Below are 20,796 nucleotides of genomic sequence, written 5' to 3'. Positions count from 1 at the left end.
ATGAATCGAAGTTGGGGCTTCAGAGGTGCTGCCTTCTTGCCCTGGAGCAGCTCACACATAAAGGCAGCGAAAGGCATGGAGAGAAAGTGCAGCGGGAGAGCCCTGCGGCCGACACTTGACGGGCTCCCCGAGAAGGCCTGGCAGGGAAGTCAGGTGGGCAGAACCCAGACGAGAGAGAGAGGAGATTGGAGTTGGGTTTTACAGGATACATAGGAGTCCAACTGGAAGGCCTGCTAGGTTGTTGTGAAAGAATTGGTAATTTGGAACAGAAAAATTGGAATAGAACCAACACAGTTTTTAAATTGGAGAGACACAAGATCAGTTTATTTTAGAAAGATGATTGGGAGGGCAAATGTAAAAGATGTTCAGGAAATAGAGATGAGCTGGGGAGGGAGGACACCAGACAGGATTGGCTCACAGTCTTTTGTCAGTTTTGTGAGGAGGAGACAGGTTGAGGGGCCTGGCCAAGGGCCTGGCATGAGGGAGAGGAAGGGCTTGGCCTCCAGGGCCCGGGGACTTGCTTGAATCTGCAGAGTTAAGAGGTAAAGTAACAGAGTCTGAGGAACATCTCCAGGTTTCTAGTTTAAGTGACTAAGTTGGTGATGGTGCTATTAACAGGGTAGAGGCTGCCAAAGGAGGAACAGGGAGGGGTGGGCACGGGAAGATAAGATTTAGATTCAAGCCTGTTGTTTGGGTTCCTGGGGACATCTGGCTGGCGAAGTCCTGATGCTCGGAGGCGTGGGGCAGGGTGTCTGGAGTGAGACAGAGCAGGGTCTTTTCCCGGCTTTGGTGTGTACTCCTGGCCTGCGTGGTCCAGGACGGGTTTCCTAAGCTTTCTCATCTGTCAAGTGGGAAAGCAGTGTTTATCATGCAGTGTCATTTTGAGTGATGGAGAAAAGAAGTATTAAAATTCTGGCACAAAGTACATATTCAGAAGTTTCAACAGCAATACTGTTAGTCAGCTGGGCTGAGAGGAAGGATCCAGGACTCAAATATCAGTTTTGCTGCAAAATTATAGGTCTCCTTGGGCAAGTTACTTCACTGCTCTGGGCCTCAGTGTCCTCATTTGGATATGGAAGGCATTTCATTTGAAAATTCGTAATAGCCTTTCTAGGGTAGAAATTCTGTGATCTTCCAAAAGTTAAGAGAACTAATTTACCAATACATTGGGTGATAGAATTGAGACTTCAACTCACAAGTGTGCTGTGACAATGGAGCAAATGAACAGGATGGAAGGGAATGGTGGTATTCACAGGTGTCCCTCTTACTGGTATCCTGTATGGAGCTTGAGAATACTGCAGGAGCATTGAAGGGGGTGCTCTGCCTCAAAATACTTGAGGTGATGCCCTGAGGCAGCCCTGGCACTGCTCAGGGCTGCTGTCTGTGAGGATCTCATGCACCGTGTGGAGGACATTCAGTGCCAGGCTGCACTGGCAGAAACAGAGCATCCGGATCAGGAGCCATCACAGCCTGCTGCTGTTTGCAGCGTTCAGATTCCATGGAGCAGAGTGTTCGCTCATTCATTGAATACTCTGCCACCAAGAATTTCTGTGCACCTACTACGTGCAAGGTGCTGGTGGGGGTGCCGGATGGGCTGTGCTGCTCTGCTGTAGCTGCTCAGGGTGCTGCATTTCAGGGAGGGCAGAGGCAGACCAGGGGAGGCAAAGAGGAGGGTGCACGGCTGGCAGAGGCTCTGTTGGTTGCTGTGGGACTAACAGTGAAGGGAGTGGGGATGCTCTGCTTGGAGCAGAGAAGGCTCCGGGGCATGTGATACTATCTTCTTCCATGTGGAAGGCTGGCACTTGGGAGACGAATTAGGCTTCTGCTTTACTGCTCCACAGGGAAGAACTAACTCTGTTAGCCAGAATAATGATGATGATGATTATTAAAATATCACCTACTATTTATTAAGTGTTGCATGAGCCAGGTGCTGAATCAGGCACTGGGTGTGGACCATGGACTCTAAGTGTCATTCGTCATTTATTGTACTCATAATTCAGGTGAGGAAACTGAGGTGCAGAGCAGTTAAGTAACTTGACAAGCAGCAGAGCTGGGGTTTGATACTAATGTGACTGATTTTATATAGCCCACGGCTCCCCACACCCTAAGGCAGAAGGCAGAGGCAGGCAGGTGGGACTCAGATTAAGGAACAGCTGTGTGGTTGGTGGGGCTGTGAAACGACAAGGCTGCCTTGCAACGTCTTGGGCCTGGGCAGTGTACAAGCAGGGTGTAGACGGTGCCTGTGGAGGGCCCTCCTCCGGGGACCTCTGCAGAGGAGATCGGGACATGAGTGAGTAACTCTTACTGGGCTCATTGGATTCTCGGATAGCCCTGGAGGGAGGGAGGCCTTATGCCCATTTTTCAGATGAAGAAACTGCAGCTCACTGGAGTTATTGATACAGAACTGGTCCTCTGGCCCCATCCTGAGTGCCCATCCTCCTGCCCCGCTCTGCCCCTCAGCCCTTCCCAGCATCCTGCCTTGTGCGATTCGAGTTAGTCTTTCACTCAGATTCATTCCATCACTCCTTCTGCTCCTTTGCTTTTTGGGACGGGCTGCCGTGATGTCCTGTGGGCACCTGCGCTCGGAGCTGGAGCCACAGCCAGGAACGCAGCTGATGGAGAGGTGGCCCACAGTCAGTGCCTGTGCACAGTGTGTGCCTGTGTCCGAAGTCCCTGTCCCAGAGGGCCCTGGGGGGCGTTTGGAGTCTTTGGGGAACTGTGTGTGATGTGGGATAGGCAGATATTTTGGCCACTTGGGGCTGGTGGAGAATGCTGCAGGATCCCAAGGGACAAGCCAGCTCCCCCTGCCTCGTCAGCCCTCCCCAGGGTGCTGATCTCCCTTTCTGAAAGGTGGGCTAGGAGGGAGCAGATTAGGGGAGTTTATATTTTACTAATTCATCCAGATCAGACAGGCTTTCTGCTTGCAAGATGCTTTGCTGAGGGAATGAGGAAACTGCTGATTTGCCAGTTCTGGTTACTGACAGGGTGTGGGAGGCTAGGAGGCTGCTGGCACACCCCACTGGGTCCCTTGGGCTTGTGGCCCTCTGAGCTGATGAGCTCGTCCTTGGCTCTGGGGCATGAACTCTTCCTTCTTGTTCTCTGTTCTCTCTCCCTGTGATTTCCTTGCCTCTCCTTTCCCTCCTTTTGTTCACAGCAGGTACCATGGACAAGCATTTAAGTTACTTGACAAGCAGCAGAGCTGGGGTTTGATACTAATGTGACTGATTTTATATAGCCCACGGCTCCCCACACCCTAAGGCAGAAGGCAGAGGCAGGCAGGTGGGTTTTTCGGGCTTGGTTCATTCATTCAGCACGTGCTCATTGAGTCACTGCCACATGACTAGGATGCCGTAGCTGCTCAGGGCACGCGGCAGGAATCCCACTGGTGCTCTGCTGTCTTGGAGCTGACAGTCCATTTGCAAAGACAATACTTGCGCCCTCAGCAGCTGTCCAGGCTGAGCCAGTGAGACCATGTGATTAGGCAGCTCGGGAGGGCGTGTGTTGGGGCCATGAGGAGGGGCAGTCTATAACTGGGCCAGCGGCCCGTGGAGCCTCTGTGCCATGCCACAGGAGGGGATGCTAATGGAAGCCTAGAATTGGAGCAGGCCGGTGGAGAGCAGAGCCAGGCTGCCCAGCCTTCCCTGAGGCTGGAACAGCCTCCTGGGAGCTGAGTCTAAGACAGGCTGGTGGATAAAGGTTAGGGCAGATGATGGAGCACAGGTTGAAAGCCACCTCGAGGGCTGATGTAGGAACACCAGGTATCTACTTTGTCAGCATTGCTGCAGTGAGGTGTCTGAAAGTGAGCAGTCACACTGATGCTTACAAGAGGGAGAGAAACGCAACCCTGGGGTGCCCTGATCCTAACCTTCTGTTCTTCCTTCGCTTTCTCTCTCCTGTCACGTTCTCTTCATTAGTCACGTCTGTGACTGTGGGCTTGGGCTGACAGAGAGATTTTGGCAGATAAGGCCCTCCTGGAGAGGAGCAGTTTTGGCCAGCATTGTCCCCTAGCTGGTGTGACCTCAGATTACGACAGAAGTTTCACGGGGTCACTCTGGTGATTATGTACAGATGTATCTTCAGGAGGTGAACCAGAGAGAGCAGTGGGGGTCTGGTACCCAAAAGCCTCTAGTTCTGGAAGATGTGCTAGAGGTGGTGGATGTGGGAAAGGAAGAGCTATCAGGGCCCTCACATTTTAGCATCTTAGAACCCCTTGGAGACTTTATTAACCAAGGAGGGTATCAATGGTCTTGCTTCCAGAAATTCTGACATGGTAAGGCCAGAGTGAGCCCCAGAATTTGCATTTGGTACCAGATATCCTAGGATGTGAAAGTAGGTGTCTTGGGGACCACAGGGAGAGATGCTGTTTGGGAGGGAACTTGGTATTTGGAAGGAGATTCTGGCCTACCCAGTGGCTGGCTTGATGCCCGTCACTTTACCTGGGATACAATGATGTCGGCTGCAGTTGCTTCCTAGGTCTCTTGTGAGGGTGAAGTCCTCACTTAAATGATTCCTTTGAATGAAGGATATTTTCCTGTAAATGCAAGCTGTTGTCATTACTTTTATGGTTAGAACTGTTCAGAAAGTCTGCATTGATTGAAGCCAGAGAAGGGAAGGGGAAGAGAGAATGGATTCAATGATCCTGAAGACCCATCACTTCTGGATCTTCTTCCAACAAGAAAATTCAAGGAATTTCCCCCTCCAACTCACCAATCCTTCTTTAAGTTGTGGGTGGCTGGCTCAGTCTGGAGATAGATGGGTAGCAATGAGAGAGGAGGTCCCAGAGCTCCCTAATTACATCACCTTCTGGATTCCCTTTCCTCTTTCCCTGGTGCTGATGTTGCTTAAACTGAGCAATTAGAGCTGCAGGATGCAGCTGGGAGCCCCAGGTGTCTGTGACCTGTCCTGCCCCGGGTGGTTTCGCTGTTGTCCTGCAACATGAGCTTGGGGGTGGAATCTGTTCTGCACACTGCCTCTCAAGCCAACTCCTGGCTGCTGGGTGTCATTTGGAGAAGGGTGGGTGGGAGCAGGGCCTCCCTGTTGCATAAATTCAGGGACATGCTTCCCAGAGAGCTCCCCTTTGGAGCTGGTGGGGCTGCATCCCCGGATCATCACTTAGCTCTGCTGGCTCCTTGGTCCTTGGGTCTTTCTTCTCAGTTTTGGTGCCTAATGAAGTCAGCAGAAATGTGCACAGTAATGATGATAATGATAATAGTAACCAAGGCTAGGTTGTCCCTTGACCACTTTCATCGTATTTGGTTTTAGAATACATTTAGAAACAATCACTTAATCAGCAAGTGTTTGTTGAGCGAGGTTGTGTGCCAAGCACAAAGCAGAGGCGCTGAGGGGCCAGGCGTGTGGCAGGGATGCGGTGGAAAGCCATTCCCAGGTAGCAGTGGTCTGGCGCCTGTCTTCAGTCTGCATCCTTGTCACTGTCCTGCACTGTCAGGCCCAGGAAGGTGGGTGCTGTGCTGGCTGTAGCTTGACTGTAATTCCTGGGGGTTGGCAGGGTGGGGCTCAGAGTCATTTTTATGTGGCAACTCCGGGGGTCACATTCTGAAATGGAATCTGGGTGTGTCCAGTGCAGCTCTTGACTCGCTTTCCCCATGGCTGGTGTATTTGAGTGTGTGGCCTGGGAGCTTCTGGTTCCTCCAAAGAAGGGCTGGTGTTTTGCAGAATGACCAACCCCCCCACCCCTTTCTGGGTGCCTCAGGTCAACACTCTTGGTGAGTTAGCCTTCCCTACCTCCAACCTAGGCCAGCAGCCTGCTGTGGCTACGTGCTGCAGCTGGGTCCGCAGAGCTTAAAATAGCAGTGTGAGCTGGCCGCTTTGCATGTGGGGAGTCAGCCTGAGGCATGATGGGGCGGCTTCGCTGGCTCTATCCACTGGGGTGGGGAGCGTTCTTTGGGGGTTTCTCGTAGGCTCAGGGCTGGGGCCCAGGTGTGGCTGGTGCAGAGGAGAAGCAAAGAGCTTGTCTTTCATAAGACCTTTTAAAGGAATGCCTTGAGCTTGATCTCAGAGCCTCCTACTGCAGAGCTCAGAGGCCTTCAGCTTGGTATCCTGTTTGGCACTAGCCCTGGCCCTTGGTACTGCCCAGAGTTAGCCACTGAAGGTCACTTCCATCTAAATAAAGAGAGAAAATGAGGCACAAAGGTGGGGTGCAGGTTGTGGCTGTGGCAGGGCGCTGACCACTGGGGTCCCTTGCTCCCCAGCTGCCTCTTCTTCAGAAGCCAAGATGGTGCCTGGAGGATCTGGCAGCGACCTCCTCTGGGCATTCAGTCATTCATTCAGCAAATATTTATTGAGCACCTAGCATGTGTAAAGCTCCAATCTTGGCTATGAAAATACAGCAATGAATGAAACTTACCCAAATCTCTGTCCTCAGGAAGCTCAGTCCTGATAGGGGAGAGAGATCATGGGCAGTCAATGAAAAAGTAAAATTCTATTGTATGTTGGAAAAAGCCGAGCAGGATAAGAGGGACTGAGTGTGCTGGGGGCAGTGCCGTTTTAAGTGCAGGGCTGGGAGGGACTCAGGGAAAAGGTCGCATATGAGCAAAGGTGGTGTAAAGGAGATGCGCAAATGGGCGAGGCAGAGATCTAGAGGGAAGTGTTCCTGTGGAGGGAATGGCCGGTGTAAAGGCTCTACTGTGAGAAACAGCGAGAAGCATGGCCAGAGAGGAGAGAGTGAGTGGGGTGAGCGTGTGGGTGTGAACTGTGAAAATGTGCGTGAGAACTTTGTCTTTTACTCTGACGGAGATGGGAAGCCATTACAGGGTTCTGAGCACAGCAGTTGCCTGGTCAGATGCACATGATAGGGTCACTCCAATCCAGGACCCTATACTTGTCTCTCTGGTGTGAAGTCACCAGTGGGCGACCCCAGGAGACGAACAGAGGGCTGCCCCACCCTTCCAGCCTCCATTCCCATCCCCACACCCTAACCCCAGACTTTCCCTCTGGGGCAGGAGGAGCTGCAGGGAGGGGAGCCAGGCTGTGGTGGTGGCTTGTTGGCGCCTCCATGTACTGGTTCTCAAGAGCCTGTTGATAAATGATCAGAAAATTTGCCAACTGGATGTTAAGCCACTGGTAGCTTGAAATTGGCCATTGTGGGAGTATTTACACCATGGAAAAAAGCAAGCACTATGAATTGGGGCCTTTCCCCTTGGAGAGCTGGGTGGTAAGCTTCTGTCAGCCCACCGCTGGCTTGTATTTCTCTCCACCTGAGCTGTGGTTTGGAGTATGGGCCTCTGCTCTCATTCAGCACAGCACCCACGTTCATGCTGTGTGAAGTCAAAAAGAGTAGCGATGCTGGCTGAGGGGTGATGCAGGTTGGTGTGAGAGGGCTGGAGTGTCCCCAGGACTGGCAGGGCTTGTCCCCAGATGCTGGGACACAGGGCTCCTCTGTTGTTCCTGGCTGGGTCATCCTGATGCACGAGTGTGCTCCCCACCCTCCGTTCCCTCCCCCACCTCCCTCCGCGTGTGTGAGTATGCCTTAGCACGGTCAGCTTTAAAGGCATTAAAGCGGAGCTCAGCCTGGGCCCAGGGAAAACTGCCTTGTGTAGGGGAAGATCGCTGGTTTGGAAGTCAGGAGACGCGGATTCCCCTCCAGCTCTGCCCCTAATCACCCCAGACAAGCCCGGTCCTCTCTTTGGCCCTTAGTTTCCTCATTTGTGAACTGGGAGGACTGCTCTGTTTACACGTCATGGAAGGGTGTGGGGAGGGTCGGGTGGGTCCGTCAGCATGAGAGCCCTGAGCGAGCCTTCCTCTGCTTCCCTGTTAGAACGGTAGACCAGCACACGTCCCACCTTCTCCAAGCAGCCTTCCCAGATAGGCCAGGCTCACTGGGCAAGTCCTCTGAGCGCTGTCTGTGCCGCCCCCTCCGGCTCCTGTGCTTCCTGTCACCCTTTGGTCTTGCTGCCCTTCCGCCGGATGGATCTTAGCTCCTAAGGGCTGTGAGCCTCGGTAGCAACTGCAGTGGCAAGCCAGGACAGGCACTTAGTGGGTGCTCAGGGGATGTTCAGTGGCTAGTATCAGTGTGCTCTGCCTTGATACCGAGCTCATGGGAAATGTGATGGATGGCTCCGGTGGGGGTGGGTGAAAGGTTCTGCAGTGTGGAACTGCCCGTCTGATAGAGCCGTCCTCTGCACGATACCTCACCTGCCCTCACAACCATGCCTACCACCCTCTTACAGATGAGGACATGGAAGTGTGCTCACTCATTCATTCACTCTGAAAATGTGTACTGTGCTCAGAACGTTGTGAGCCTCTGGCCCAGGTCACGCAGACAGTAAGTGTCAGAGCAGGCCCAGCCCCAGCCCTTCATTCTGCCGGCTCCCTGCAGTAGGACTGTTTCCCGGGCTATGCCTGTAGGAGGCAGACAGGGCGGCAGGGCCGAGCAAGCCTTGGAAGGGTGGGGAGATGCCAGGGTGCTGGTGGGCTCAGGCCTGGGGGTGGAGGAGGAGGGGCCGTGCCAGTCCTCAGTGCCTGGCCCCATGTGTCTGTCTGGCTGGGGCTGCCAGCTGGCATTTCCTCTGGCAGGAGTGTGGGGGAGGGGAAGAGCAGGTGTGCCCTGGCATCCAGCCCGACTGGATAAGGAAGTGCCTCTTGGGGCCTGAGCTTGGGGGATGGTGACACGCAGCCACCCAGAAGCATTGGGCCTTGTGGAGCCCAGCCACACTCTCTGAGCTCCAGGCTGGACATCTGAGCTCCCGGTGGTTTAGGAGATGGCCGAATCTGGTGGGTGACTGCAGAGAAGGCCTCCAGATGGGAGGACAAATGGTGTGATCTAACAAGGTGAACACCTACCAGATAGGGTGACAGCAGTGTTGGTGTCCAATGCATGGGTCTAGGTGAGCACATATGGTGAAGGCAGGGGTGGGTCTTGGGGACTGTGTGCATTGTGTGAGGGATCCAGTTAATGTCACTGCAGATTTCTGTGTGTCCACCTCTTATCAACCTAGGCTGGCTGCTTCAGGGGGAATAAAGGTGAGTTTATCACCTCAGGAGCTTCTTGTAGTCTTGGAGGAAGACATTTGTGCAAACCACCATCGTATAAGGCAGAGTAAACTCAGTGCCTAAGGAGAGGTTAGGAACAAGAAGAGGGCCTCTTAGTTCTGGGAGATCCTTAGCATCAGGGGATCCTTCATGGAGCACGTGGCATTTGAGACAAGTCTTGAACCGCCTACTAAAGACAGATGGGTGGTGGAGCCCTGTGGGGGCAGGCGGTGCACAAGCCTGGGCGTGGAGGCAGAGAAGTGGGTGTGTCCAGAGAAAGGTGAGAGCTCTGGCTCCTGGGAGCACAGGACATGGGTTGTAGGGCACAGGCTGGGGACTCGTGGGAAATAAGGCAACAAAATACAGTGTAGAAGGTTTCAAAGAAGCCAAGCTTGAGTGTGTTAAATCCCTAGGGAGCCAGTTAAGGTTTTTGAGCTGGTGGTGGGGTGGGGGGCAGTGTGGAGCTCAGAGCTCTCTCAGGACAGTGGTGGTGGCAGCATGTGGCAAGTGCATTGGGACTGGAGGCTGGGGCGGATGGACGCAGAGTTGGGCTGGCTGTCGTGGGGAGGGGCTGGGACAGGGGACCTGCATGTGTCCTGAGTCAGGGTTGCGTGTGGGCTTGCTGGCTGCATTCTGGGCTTGTGTTGAGCAAGTGTGAGCCAGTAAAAGTTCCTTGGGTACACATGACCTATGGCTGGGTTATAACAGGAATAGATTTCTGCTGGAACAACCTAGGAGAGGCTTTGGAAAGACCTTTCTGGGACTTGAAGGGTTTTGGTAGCTGAACAGCAGACTAAAGGGTGTGGTCTGGGGCTGCCTTCCCCTCAGGTACTTTGAGATGAGAAGGATGCCCAGGTTTGCAAGGGCTGGATGGCTCTCTGAGGCCCCCTCAGTGGGAGGCGCCTTGAGTGACACTGCGTGGACGTGCGTCAGCCTTGGGTGGGCCGAGGGAAGAGGCGGAACGGATGATGCTGGAGCTGCTGCCTCGCTTCACAGAGGCCCCTGGAGGTTTGGAGACCACAGCGACTTCACACCCTGTGAGTCCTTAGCCAGCCATATTGTACCCAGGAGGGACAACCCAGTGACACCTCCCATCCAGCCACCCACACACCCCAGCCCTTCAGCAGGCAGACCTGACCATGTGCGGGCTCCCGCTCCCTGCCGGCTTCAGAGCAGGTCGGAGCATCTGTGGGGCGTCCCTGGGGTCCACTCACATGCTGCTCTGCCTGCGGAGGCTCCAGGTTTGCAGAGAGGGAAGAACAGGGCGGCACTTCCGCATCAGCATGAGGGGCCCGGCCCCAGGGCTGCCTCGCAGGCAGGCTGGCAGTGGGGTCAGAGAGCGCTGTCCCAGTGGCAAGGCGGTGCCCTCCGTGGAGTGGTTTAGGAATATTGGATTTGCTGGGTCAGTGAATTTCCACAGGCGCATGGCCATAAAGCTCAGGCTTCATCACACTGCCCTGTGCCCACAGTCTGGCCTTATCTTATCCTCCACAATGCCACCTGCCCTCCGTGATAAGTACTAATAACAAATTCTTTCTTTCTCCTCTGTCTTCCAGGAGTGAGTGGCTCCATGCGTGTGTGTGTGCACATGTGGTACATCTGCCCAGTACAATGCCCTGCATACCAGGTGCTTTTGAGGATCTGACAGGGTTGCTGATTGGACTGGGGATGAGAGGTGGGGCTGCTTTGGGACTTGCCTGGAAAAAGGGCCCGAGACCATAGGGTGGGCAACTCACCATGGGCCACCAGCCTGTGCTTCCAGGGCTCAGCCTCTGCTGCTTCCTCTCCCTGTAGGCCTGCTCAGAGAGGAGACTGTTGTCCTTTGGGGGTGCAGTTCTGGATCTCTGCATAAATCCTGTGCTGCTCTAAGCCAAGGCTCATTTTCCTCAAGAGCAGCTATCACCTCGCCCAAGAGCCTCTCAAAGGCCTGTCCTGCCTCATTCTCGTGTTCATGATTCAAGAGCTCCTGCGTGCTGGGCACAGTGCAAGGGCTGAAACACAAAGATGGTGGACACAGCCCTCACCCTGCCCTCAGGAGCTCACAGTCTAGGGGAGGGAAGGTCAGTGAACAGGAAGCCCTGGGGTGTGATGGACTCATGGCATATTGGTGCTCCGAGGCCCCGAACTGCCTCCCCAGATGTCACAGAAGGGGCAGCGCTAGTGCCATCAGGACTGTGGCAGTGGGCTAGTCAGAGCGCTGGGGAAAGTGATTCTGGACAGAGGGGCGGTGACCGTGTGTGTTCCTTTTGTTGGGAGTGTGGGCCAGGCTGCAGGGCACGGAGTTGGCGAGAGGAGCAGGGGGAGGGGAAGACGGCACAGACATGTAACTGGCAGCTGGGGCCATCTGTCCTCCACCCCACTCCCCTCTCAGGTCTTTCTGTGAAGCTTCATTTCAGCTGGACATGTGGACATGTTCTCCCAGGTGTCCTGGGCACTCTCCTGCCCTCTGGCTTTGCCAAGCCAATTCCCCTGCCAGGATTCACTTCTTCCTGCCTGCTGCCTGTCCAGTCTTGCCCCTCTTCCCAGAGCTGAGTCAGGTCCAGTTTCACAGTGGGAATTTCAGGGCTCGGGGAGCCTTGCAGAACCAACTAGGTCAGCTTCCTCGTCTTGGAGTTGAGGACCTAGTGACCACACAGGTGACTGTGTCCTGAAGCTCTCTGTTCCTTGGGTAGCCTGAGATGGCCACATACCTGAAGGCCCATGCAGCCCTTCTTCTGATGCTGGCCTGCCCTGTGCACACTCCCTTTGTGCTCCTGCTCATCTGTTCATCAGGGATTTATGGGGCTCCACTGCTGGCCGGGCATTTCCCTGGGTGCACAGCAGCAAGACAAACAGACCCAGTCCTCGACCCCCTGTGGTTCTGGGTCCACAGCAAATTGTCACTCACGTAAACATGCACTTTCAAGTTGGGATGGGTGCTACGTGAGGAAGAGGCACATGGTGCTGAGACTGTATATTGACGGGAGCTTTGCTCTAGGTGGGAGGGGAATAGCGGGAGAACCAGAGAGACTAGTTGGAGAATTCACAAGAGCTCAGGGATGAGCAGAACTGTCAGGCAGTGAGTTGAGAAGGAGCATTCCTGGCAGAGGAAACAGCATGGGCAAAGGCTCTGAGGAGCGTGAGCTTGGGTAGTTCCTTGGCTGGAGCATGAGTGACAGGAGGGTGTTTGGAGATGGGCTGAGAGGTGGGCAGGGACACGTCGTTCCTGGTCTTTAGGACTCTGGATACATGTGTATTGCATGAAGATGGGAGAGCAATGGGAGTGAGATGGGGTTGGCTGCCCCATACAGAAGTGGGCTCTGGGGCAGGAGGGAATGTGTGCATTGAACATTTCCATTGCTGACATGTGAGCTCTGTCCCAGGCTGCTGCAGGCGCCCAGGTGAGAGGCACTGGAGGGCTGGACTAGGCGGTGCCTGTGGAGAGAGAAGGGGAAGGTGGCTCACTGGATTGGTCTTGCTTGATTGGCAGCGGGGGCAGGTGATAACAGGGAGTCCAGGATGACTGTGAGGCTTCCAGCATAAGGGGTGCGATGGGTGTTTAGGGCATTTGTTGAGAAGGGAGGTACTGCCAGGGGAGCAGGCTGGGTAAGATCGTCCCTCTGGGGCATGTGAAGCTGGAGCCGCGCGTGCAGATGCCAAGTAGGACTCCTAGCAGGTAGGCGTGCTGGGGCTCAGAAGACAGGGCAGGCCCAGGCGAACATCTGCTATCACGAGCAGGCAGTGGCCAGATGCAGGCAGAGGGGAGGGCCTCCTGGGGGCAGCTGCCTGCCCTCAGCTGAGCCCAGAACACTTTCACTGGCTGTGTGTTGCATCTTTCTCTGTCCAGCTATATCATCGTTAGATGGGAACTGGGACCATACATATTATAATAGTTATTGTTGATAATGATAGTAGTGCCTCAGTGCATTGAACATTTCCATTGCTGACATTGTGCTACGTGCATTGCAGTCGTAACCCTTCATCTCTATTTTCTTACATACTCAAGGGGGGCTGTATATTATTGCATACATTTTGTCGCTGGGGGAACTGAGATACACAACAGGTAACTGGGCATTCTAGTTTACTTCACTCCCCCAGAGGGGATTCGGGCACAGATCTACTGAGTTCCAGAGTCAGGGTTTGTTTCCGTGACCTTACTTTGCCAGAGCTTGGTTCCCTGTGGTGAGTTGGGTGATGGGTATGGGCAGGGGTCCCTGAGCCATCCGAGGCACGCCACCCTTTCCCCCAGAGCGGGGCCCTGTGGATCCACACTCACTAGGGTGTGCAGTGCGAGCTGAGTGGTGCCAGTTTTGGGGCCACCAGCCACACCTCTCGTGATCTAGAAGCTTCGTTTTCCAGACTCCTGGCTGTGTCAGGAGGAGTGTGGCTGGTCTACAGCTGTGACCCTGTTTCCTTGGAACTAAGCTGATTGTGTGCAGTATCACCAGGGCCTGCTCTGACCAGTATGCCTATCTGTGTTTGCGGAGTGTGGACATTCAGCCGAGGGTCTCTTCCCAGTCCTGTTTCCTCCGTAGTCGAGAGTGGCCTCCAATGGGGGGTGAACACAGCCCGCTCTTGGACTATGAGACGTGCCCGCAGCGCCAGGGAGACTGTAAGAACTCCCAGTGACTCAGCTGGTGGTGAGCTCCTCCAAAAGCAGGGCCCACCCATTATGGGGGTGGGCGTGTCCCAGAGCAGCTGCTCCCCTGTCTTAGCTGTGTCTCAATCTTCTCTTGTTCAACCTCCTACCTTTCCTGAGTCTTCCTCCAAAATGGCCTTGTGACCCATAAATTTCTTTTTCCTTACATCCCAGTTGTGCTGTGTGCTGAGGATACGGCTGTGAACAAACAGCTGACCTTTAAACTCTGTATCTATAGCTGAACATTTAAATTTCCTGAGTTCCCTAGTCAGGTTCTGATGCCTTCAGATAGCCTGCTTTCTAGGAACAATTGTGTAGATTTCTGGTTTGTATCCCATCCTCTGATTAATGAACTTGGGGCTCCCAGGCTGTCTGTGGAGGGAGTTCAGGGCTTAGGCATGGCGGACTTGCTTCCCCCTCTACCTCCCGCCACTTCCTGAGCACCTGCCCTGTGGTGGTAACTGTGACAGGCGCACTTGGGGACCTCAAGACAGAGCCCCTGCCTCCTTTGGGAAGCCTGGTGGCCAGAGCAGAGGCAGGTGGGCAAACTAATTGCAGTTGGAACAGAGATCTGGGGGCTGAGGGAGGGAGGAGCAAGTGTCTCCCCAGAGGAGAAGGTGCCTGGGTGCAGGAGGCAGGCTGGACGAGCAGCTCCCTTGCTGTGCACCCTCCAACTGCCGCAGCCCCTGTCGGTTTGTTTTCCTTATTGGTCTCTGAAACTGAACAAATAAGACACAAACAGAACTGCCTTTAGTTCTTTCCTCCTCCGACCTTCTCTCTGGTGTTATCATCGTCCCCCCTGAATCCTGGTCAAGTGTGGTAACACATGACAGTGTAGCTCCACCTGGGGGCCTCTCCAGCCTTTCTCTCTTTTGGCGGCATCTATAAATGGGTTGTTAGCAATTAAAGCATTTTCTATATTGCCAAAGAAGTTCCCAGTTTTGGAGTTTAAAAATTGGGGTATGTCTCCTTTCTCTTAGGATGGCAGCCCATTTCACACATTCCTTAGGATAGCAAGTGCCACTGTGTATCTAACGTAAATTCTGGGTGGAGCTGCCTTGTTTGAAATTTAGCTGTCCAGGATATCTCATGAGCTGCACACATTGTCAAATACAGAAATATTCAGGGCAGGTCAGAAGGGGCTGTGTTGGTCCATCACCTGTGATTGTGGGTGGCTGAGTGAGAGACTTAAGACTGAGCTCTGTCTAACACTGCAAGCCTGAGAAATTCTGGGAGAGGCAAAGCAAGCTTGGCATTTACTCTGAAGCCCACATTTCCCCAGTTGTCAGTCAGTGGAGATGTTGCATGTTGACTCACATATTCACTTCTTTTCCTCCCCTCTGGGAATTCTGTACTTGCTTCACTTTTTCTGTTGTTTAAAAAAAATAAAAAAGGAAAGAAAAGGCAGGCTGCCTTGTTCACATGCTCAGAGATCCTCAAGGACGGTCTGTACCTCCAGCCCTCCTGAGCTTGGTGAGTTGTTGGGAGTCAGGAGTGGGGCAGGAGACCTGGTGTCCCAGACCATCTTTTCCATGTCGTGGTTCCTTCTGCACCCAAATTTAAGGAATTGAGGCAACCCCGGTGGCTGATCATGCCTTTCCACTCTGCGACTAGGCCCAGCTTTCTAGGGCGCCGGTTTTGTCACTTGCTTCCATGGCTCGGGAAGCTCCAGGATGAAGCCCAGCCTTTCCCTGTGTCCTGCGTGGCCTTGCCCAGGACCTCACTTTGACTCCATGCATGTTCTCCTGCTTCAGGCAGGCCTGTCTCCTCACTGCCCCCTGAATGTGCCGTGCCCAGGCCTTCCTGGAATGCTCTCTGTCCTCCTCTCCCCCTGGCCATGCCACTCCAGAGAGCCCTCCTCCCAGGGGAGAGCCTGGGAGGCGGCTCTTGGCCAGTGCTGTCATGGTGCAGGCTGGCTACGCCACTGCTGTGAGCCTCTCTAGGTGTGGTCTTGGAGTTGAGATAGAGGGTTGGTCTCTTCAGCTGGCTGTGAGGCCCACAGCCGTGTCTCACTCAGCACTGAATCCTGCAGGGTCCTTGCTCGGTGTACTGCCCATGCAAAATAGTCTGTTAAGAATGCATCGTTTGTCTTCGGTGGGTGGTTCAGGAGGTCAGATGCCTGCTGACTGAGAGTGCCTTTCTTCAGCTGCTTGCCCAGGTTTGTCCAGGTGTCTCCTTTCAAGGACTGGCCCCTGTCTTGCAGACTACATGCTCCCTGCACCACTACCTTCTTCCGGCCCTCTGTAAGATAAGTCAAGGCCATCTCCTCAGGACTCACCTTTACTGGCTATCAGTCCAGGGCACCACCTTGGCCATGGCCCTTTTGCTCTTTACTCAGGGTCCTTCTAGCTAATGACCTCTCATCAGGACATGAGATTTGAAGTTCTCTGTTGTGCCTTTAGATGGTATGTTGGACTGGAAGATTTCCAAGGGCAGGAATTAGGTAGCCCAAGAGAGTATAGAATACAGGCTTTGAGATCAGTTTCCTTATCTGTAAAATGGGGATAATAGCCCTATATCTAGGGTTGTCATGAGGATTCAGGGAATTACTGCATGTGAAGCTTGTTGCCTGGGACATAAGGAGGACTTACGAATCCTGACAGACCCTCACTGAAGCTTTGTTAATGGACTGACGGGTGGGACTTCAGGGCCCTTTTGGCAGGGTGGAGCAGAACTTTTGCCCTGGGCAGCTGTCTCTTCTCATAGCTGCCTGTTGTCCCTCACCTCTGACTCCCTGGGGCCTCAGTGGCTGAGGAAATAGGTACTGGCACAAATCTGTTTATAGTTAGAGATGAAGGTGGACCTATCCAGGGACAATGGGGAGGTTCTTGTCACTGAACAAGGTATGAGTTGGGGAGAAGAGCGAGACAAAAAAAGGTAGGAGGGCCAGTGGGGAGCCCTTGCTGACACCAAGTCCCAGAGACTAGTAAAATCAGCCAAGCGTATTTGCTCAGCATTGCTCAGATACGCCCCTTCACTTTATTCTCATGAACCCTCTAGGGGGTAGGCTCTATCAACCCCTGTTTTAAAGAAGAGGATATGGGAGTGCAGAAGGGCAACGTACCTGGCCCCTGATCACACAACTGAAGAGTGAAAAACAGGCCACCCGACTCTTGGCCCAGCTGGTAACTGATTTCTCTTGCATCAGAGGAGTAATGGTGTGAGAATGACATAGTAGCTGTGAGCCCTTGGGAGCCAGTGGAGGCCAGAGAGGACGAGTCAGGTGGCTGTGGGCTCCGTGAGCAGCCAGCCGCACATCTCCCCTCATCTGCAGATGGCACCCACAGGGCCACTGGGCCCAGCGAGGAGCAGAAGGCCACGCTGTGACGCACACTAGGCTTCATCACTGGGCTGCCATCTGAGTGGGGAAGGGGCTCAGGAGAGCGCAGCCACTGCAGGTCCCTTTAATAAGGAAGCAGAGTGGCCCTGGAACCCGAGCATTCACACACCTAGGATGCAGGCCTGCCTTGCAGGTGGTGAGAATGCGGACCCACCAGCACTGGGCCACGGCAGCAGACCTGTGATGAGGGCCTTGACATCCCCCTGGTCGGAATTAATGTCCCTCTCCCTTTTGGCCACGGACAGTTGTGATAGCTCTGTTCTTGCCAGTCGCCTTGGTGATTAATGTCCTTCTGTCTTATTGACTAGACTGCGTGTGTCTGAAGGGCAGGGAGCAGCACACCTTGTATCTGTTTCCTCAAGGCCCTGGCCCCATGCCTAGCACATAGCAGGTGTAGGCAAATGCCTGATGAGATCCAGGGAGGCCATTTCACACACGCACGTGTCGTGGAGGGCAGGAATTCTATCCAGCCAGCCCTGTCCAGCGCCTCCCAGAGGCCAAGCCCGGGGTCAGGTTCCAGGGACGCAGAGCCTGGTGAGGCTTGGCCCTGCCCTGGGGCTCTCAGCACTCTTTTGCCAGCGGCAGAAAAGACCGCTCCAGCCTTCAAGTCTGTTTGCTAGCTGTTGCAGCCTCAAGTCGGCACTGCATGCACACCTAACGCACGAGCCCAGGGGACGTAAGTGCCGTATTTTACTGTACGACCAAGGGCCCCTCAGGATGTTTGAAGAAGAGCATTCTTCGTGCAGTTTCTTTGACCAGCCCCTTTTGTGCTCCCCTCATAGGAGAGGACCCAGCCTGTGTCCAAGAGCACCGCTCCATCATCCTTGGCACAGGCAGGATTACAAGAAGCAAGGCTGGATCCTACCTCGGCCACCTACTCTCGGCCCGGGTCCCAGCTAGCGCGGCATCCCGCGTGGGCACGTGGAGGGGGGGGCTCGCGCAGCTGCAGGAGCCTCGCGGAGCCGCGTGTGTGCGCGCGCGTGCGCGCGGAGGGGACGGGGAGGCGGTGCGCGCCCCGCGGAGGCCCCGGGCTCCTTTCCTACACCTCGCGCCTGCTCTGCGGTGCCGTGTTCCCTGCGCGCCGTAGAAGCGTGTGGTGTGTGTGTGTAGCCCGGAGACCGTGTGCACAGGGGGCGGCGGCCAGGTCGGGCCGCGCTGCTTTCCCCCTCCAGTTCTCCCCAGCGCTTTCTTCTGGTTTCCTTGGGTCGTTGGTACCTCCAGCCATTCGCCTTCTCTCGCCAGCCCTTTTCTCTCGTAGAAGAGACAGGCGCCTTCTGATGAAGGTTCTGGTTCATCCCCAGCTCCCGAGCCCTTGACATTTAGCGAGGGCTCGGGGCGCACTGGTATAGGCACACAGCAGAACGCTAATCCTATTAAAGATAATGTGTCATTGGGGAGGGGGAAGGCTGCTCACCCCCCCACCCGCCCCCGGCAGGCCTCGCGCTCATTGGTTGAATCCATGGCAGGGGGCGGGGCCGAGGGCCCGGGGAGGAGGCTCCTGGCGATTTCGGAGTCGGGAGTCAGGGCTGGAATTTCGCAGGGAAAGCCCAGCGGTTGCAGCTGCGGCGGATCTCGGCCCTGCCCGCCGCGCGCCGGGGCAGCCTGGGGCCGGAGAGCAGCTCCGCAAAGTAGCGGAGCGAGAGGAGGCGGAGCGCCCGCAAAGTGGTCGGGCTTGGCGCGGGGGCTGCTCTGGGAGAGGTGTGCCCAGGGAGCCCGGCGCCCTTGTGCCTCGCGCGGAGCGGCCCGTGCACCCGGGAGGCGAGCTGTAGAAAGAGAAATCAAATTGCAGCCTCCCCACAGACGCCGGGTTGCGCAGCCGAGCCAGCCCCGGAGATTGTTCGCAAGCGCGCGTGGCGCCGCACCGCGCCGCAGCAGAGCCCCCCCGGGCCCGCCGTCTGGGAGCGGGAGCTGTCCGAGAGCCCAGGGTCCGGCCGGAGTGCACCCGGGTGCAGAGGGGCGCGTGCGAGGCCCCTCCGGCCGGCCTGCAGCCCGCGCCCTACTTGGGCGCCCCCTCCGTCCCACTCCGGGAGCGATGCCCCCCACCCCTCGCGACCCCCGAGAACGTCGCGAGCATGGAGAAGTCGAGTAGCGAGGATTCTTCGATCCACCGGAGCCCATCTTTGGACAGCAAGGACTCGGACTTTGCCAAGCCGTCCACCTCGGGCCGCCCGTTCGGCCGCGGCTTCACGGCCGGCGCCTTCTATGGCACCGCGGGCTCCCGGGGCCAGAGCCGCGCCGAGGGCGGCGTGAAGACTAAGTACAGCACACCCAAAGGCAGCAAGTACGTGGTGTTTTACCTGGATCTGTCCTTTGTTTTCCTCCTAGAATTTAAGAAGTGCAACATGGCCAGGGGCTGCCTCTGCTGCTTGAAGTACATGATGTTCCTCTTCAATTTGATATTCTGGGTGAGTCGTCTCGTTTCTTTGCCTCCTCTCCTCTTTTCCTACCCCACCGTGATACCCTCTTCCTTTTCTGAGCTGCACCGCTCTGCTCTCTGCACAGTGGTGAGTGGGGTTTTTAAAAAATCCTTTTTCTCTCCTTGCTGGCTGAACGGAGGCTCCAACTTGCCTGTTTTCCAGAAGAGACTTACTCTGCTCCTGGGAGGCTGGCAAAGTTTACTGCCACATTGTTCCCCTGTAAGAAACCCATGCTAGAAGAGTCTCTGACTGGGTAACCTGCCAAAATAGGTGTGGGATCAGAATTTTTAACAGCTGTGACCTTGAATTGACAATAGGCACAAGTGTGGATGGTTTTCTGAGTTTCTTCTTGTATTCCTACTGAATATGTAAGAATACAGTCTGCAGCATTTTATGGGCATGAGGTGGATGAGTGGTAGAGGTCACACCCTCCCAGCTCTTCTCATTGAAGCCCAGGAGGAGGAGAAGGGGCCCCTGCCCGAGGCCAAGGGACTCACTTGCCTGCCCGCAGACCTGCCCCTGGGTTGGGGCCTTTGTGGGAGGGGGAGTGTGGGAGGACTGCTGCCATCGGGCGGCGGGCAGCTGCTTTTGAGGGATTGCGGTGGACTGGGCAGGGAGCTGGCTGGCCATGTGCTCCCACCGTGGAACGCCAGCCCTTCTGGGCTCTGGGAGCCCTTAAGGGGAGTGCCGTCATCCTTGGTGAGAGATTGTTTTCAAGAGAAGGTATCAGTGGGTGGGGCAGCTTGGACTTGTTCTCTGTCCTCTGGGATTCTGGAGGCTATGTGAGCACACACATGGGGGCGCATAAGAAATATAGTCAGGAGAATTTGAAAACTTCTTAAATTTACATCTAATTGTTCTTCATCTCAACTGCTGCCGCCTCTCTTCACCCAAGCCCAGACTCAGCCCAGATGTTTGGCTCTGGCCCAGGCCGACCTGCTGCCTGCTGGAGGTGGACCGGTCTGGGAGGGGTGTGGGGGCAGGAGGAAGTTGGTTCCCGTGAAGTTGGGTAGAGGTGGTTGTGCTTCGGTGTTCAACACTTGTGTGAAGTAACCTGCTTTAACTGAAAAAACTTTCTGGGTGTGTGTGCAGGGAGGAACTTTCCCACAGAGGGGAAAACTCAGGGCTGGCGGGGAGAAGACGATTCTAGGTTTGGTTCTGCGTGGGTGTCTTGTGTGACCTCGGGCAGATCATTCACCCTTCTGGTCCGGGTCTCCTTTCCAGTCCAGTGGGGGCTGTCACGATGGTCTCCCTTGTGTCTGTAGCCCGTTAGTTAGGGGATGTCCTGTAGCCTTGCCTTCTTGTTGGGTAGAGGCTGCCTTCCCTGCCCAGGTTCTCAGGAGCCTGGGCTCAGATAATTTGAGTTGTATTTTCCCAGATATCTCCGTGGTCTGGGGCCTTCCAGCTGCTGCTGTGAAGATGTTAGTTATCCT

At 55.1% G+C, this 20,796-nt stretch overlaps 1 protein-coding gene across 4 annotated transcripts in view; it reads left to right on the top strand.

Moving 5' to 3' along the window:
• The window catches only part of TSPAN9 (tetraspanin 9), a 189,964-nt gene that overhangs the window by 89,338 nt on the left and 79,830 nt on the right, over positions 1–20,796 (top strand). For 3 of the 4 annotated variants that reach the window (XM_037009016.2, XM_037009015.2, XM_037009018.2), the window contains one exon: positions 19,272–19,351. In XM_037009016.2, the coding sequence (XP_036864911.2) occupies positions 19,289–19,351 (63 nt within the window). In that variant the 5' untranslated portion in view covers positions 19,272–19,288. Of the gene's footprint in view, positions 1–18,456; positions 19,352–20,796 lie in introns of those variants that run through there. The other variant, XM_017664698.3, reaches the window with a different exon arrangement.

This window comes from Manis javanica, chromosome 15, assembly GCF_040802235.1.
Source record: "Manis javanica isolate MJ-LG chromosome 15, MJ_LKY, whole genome shotgun sequence".
NCBI classification, from domain to species: Eukaryota; Metazoa; Chordata; class Mammalia; order Pholidota; family Manidae; genus Manis; species Manis javanica.
This window is presented reverse-complemented; position numbering and strand designations above follow the sequence as displayed.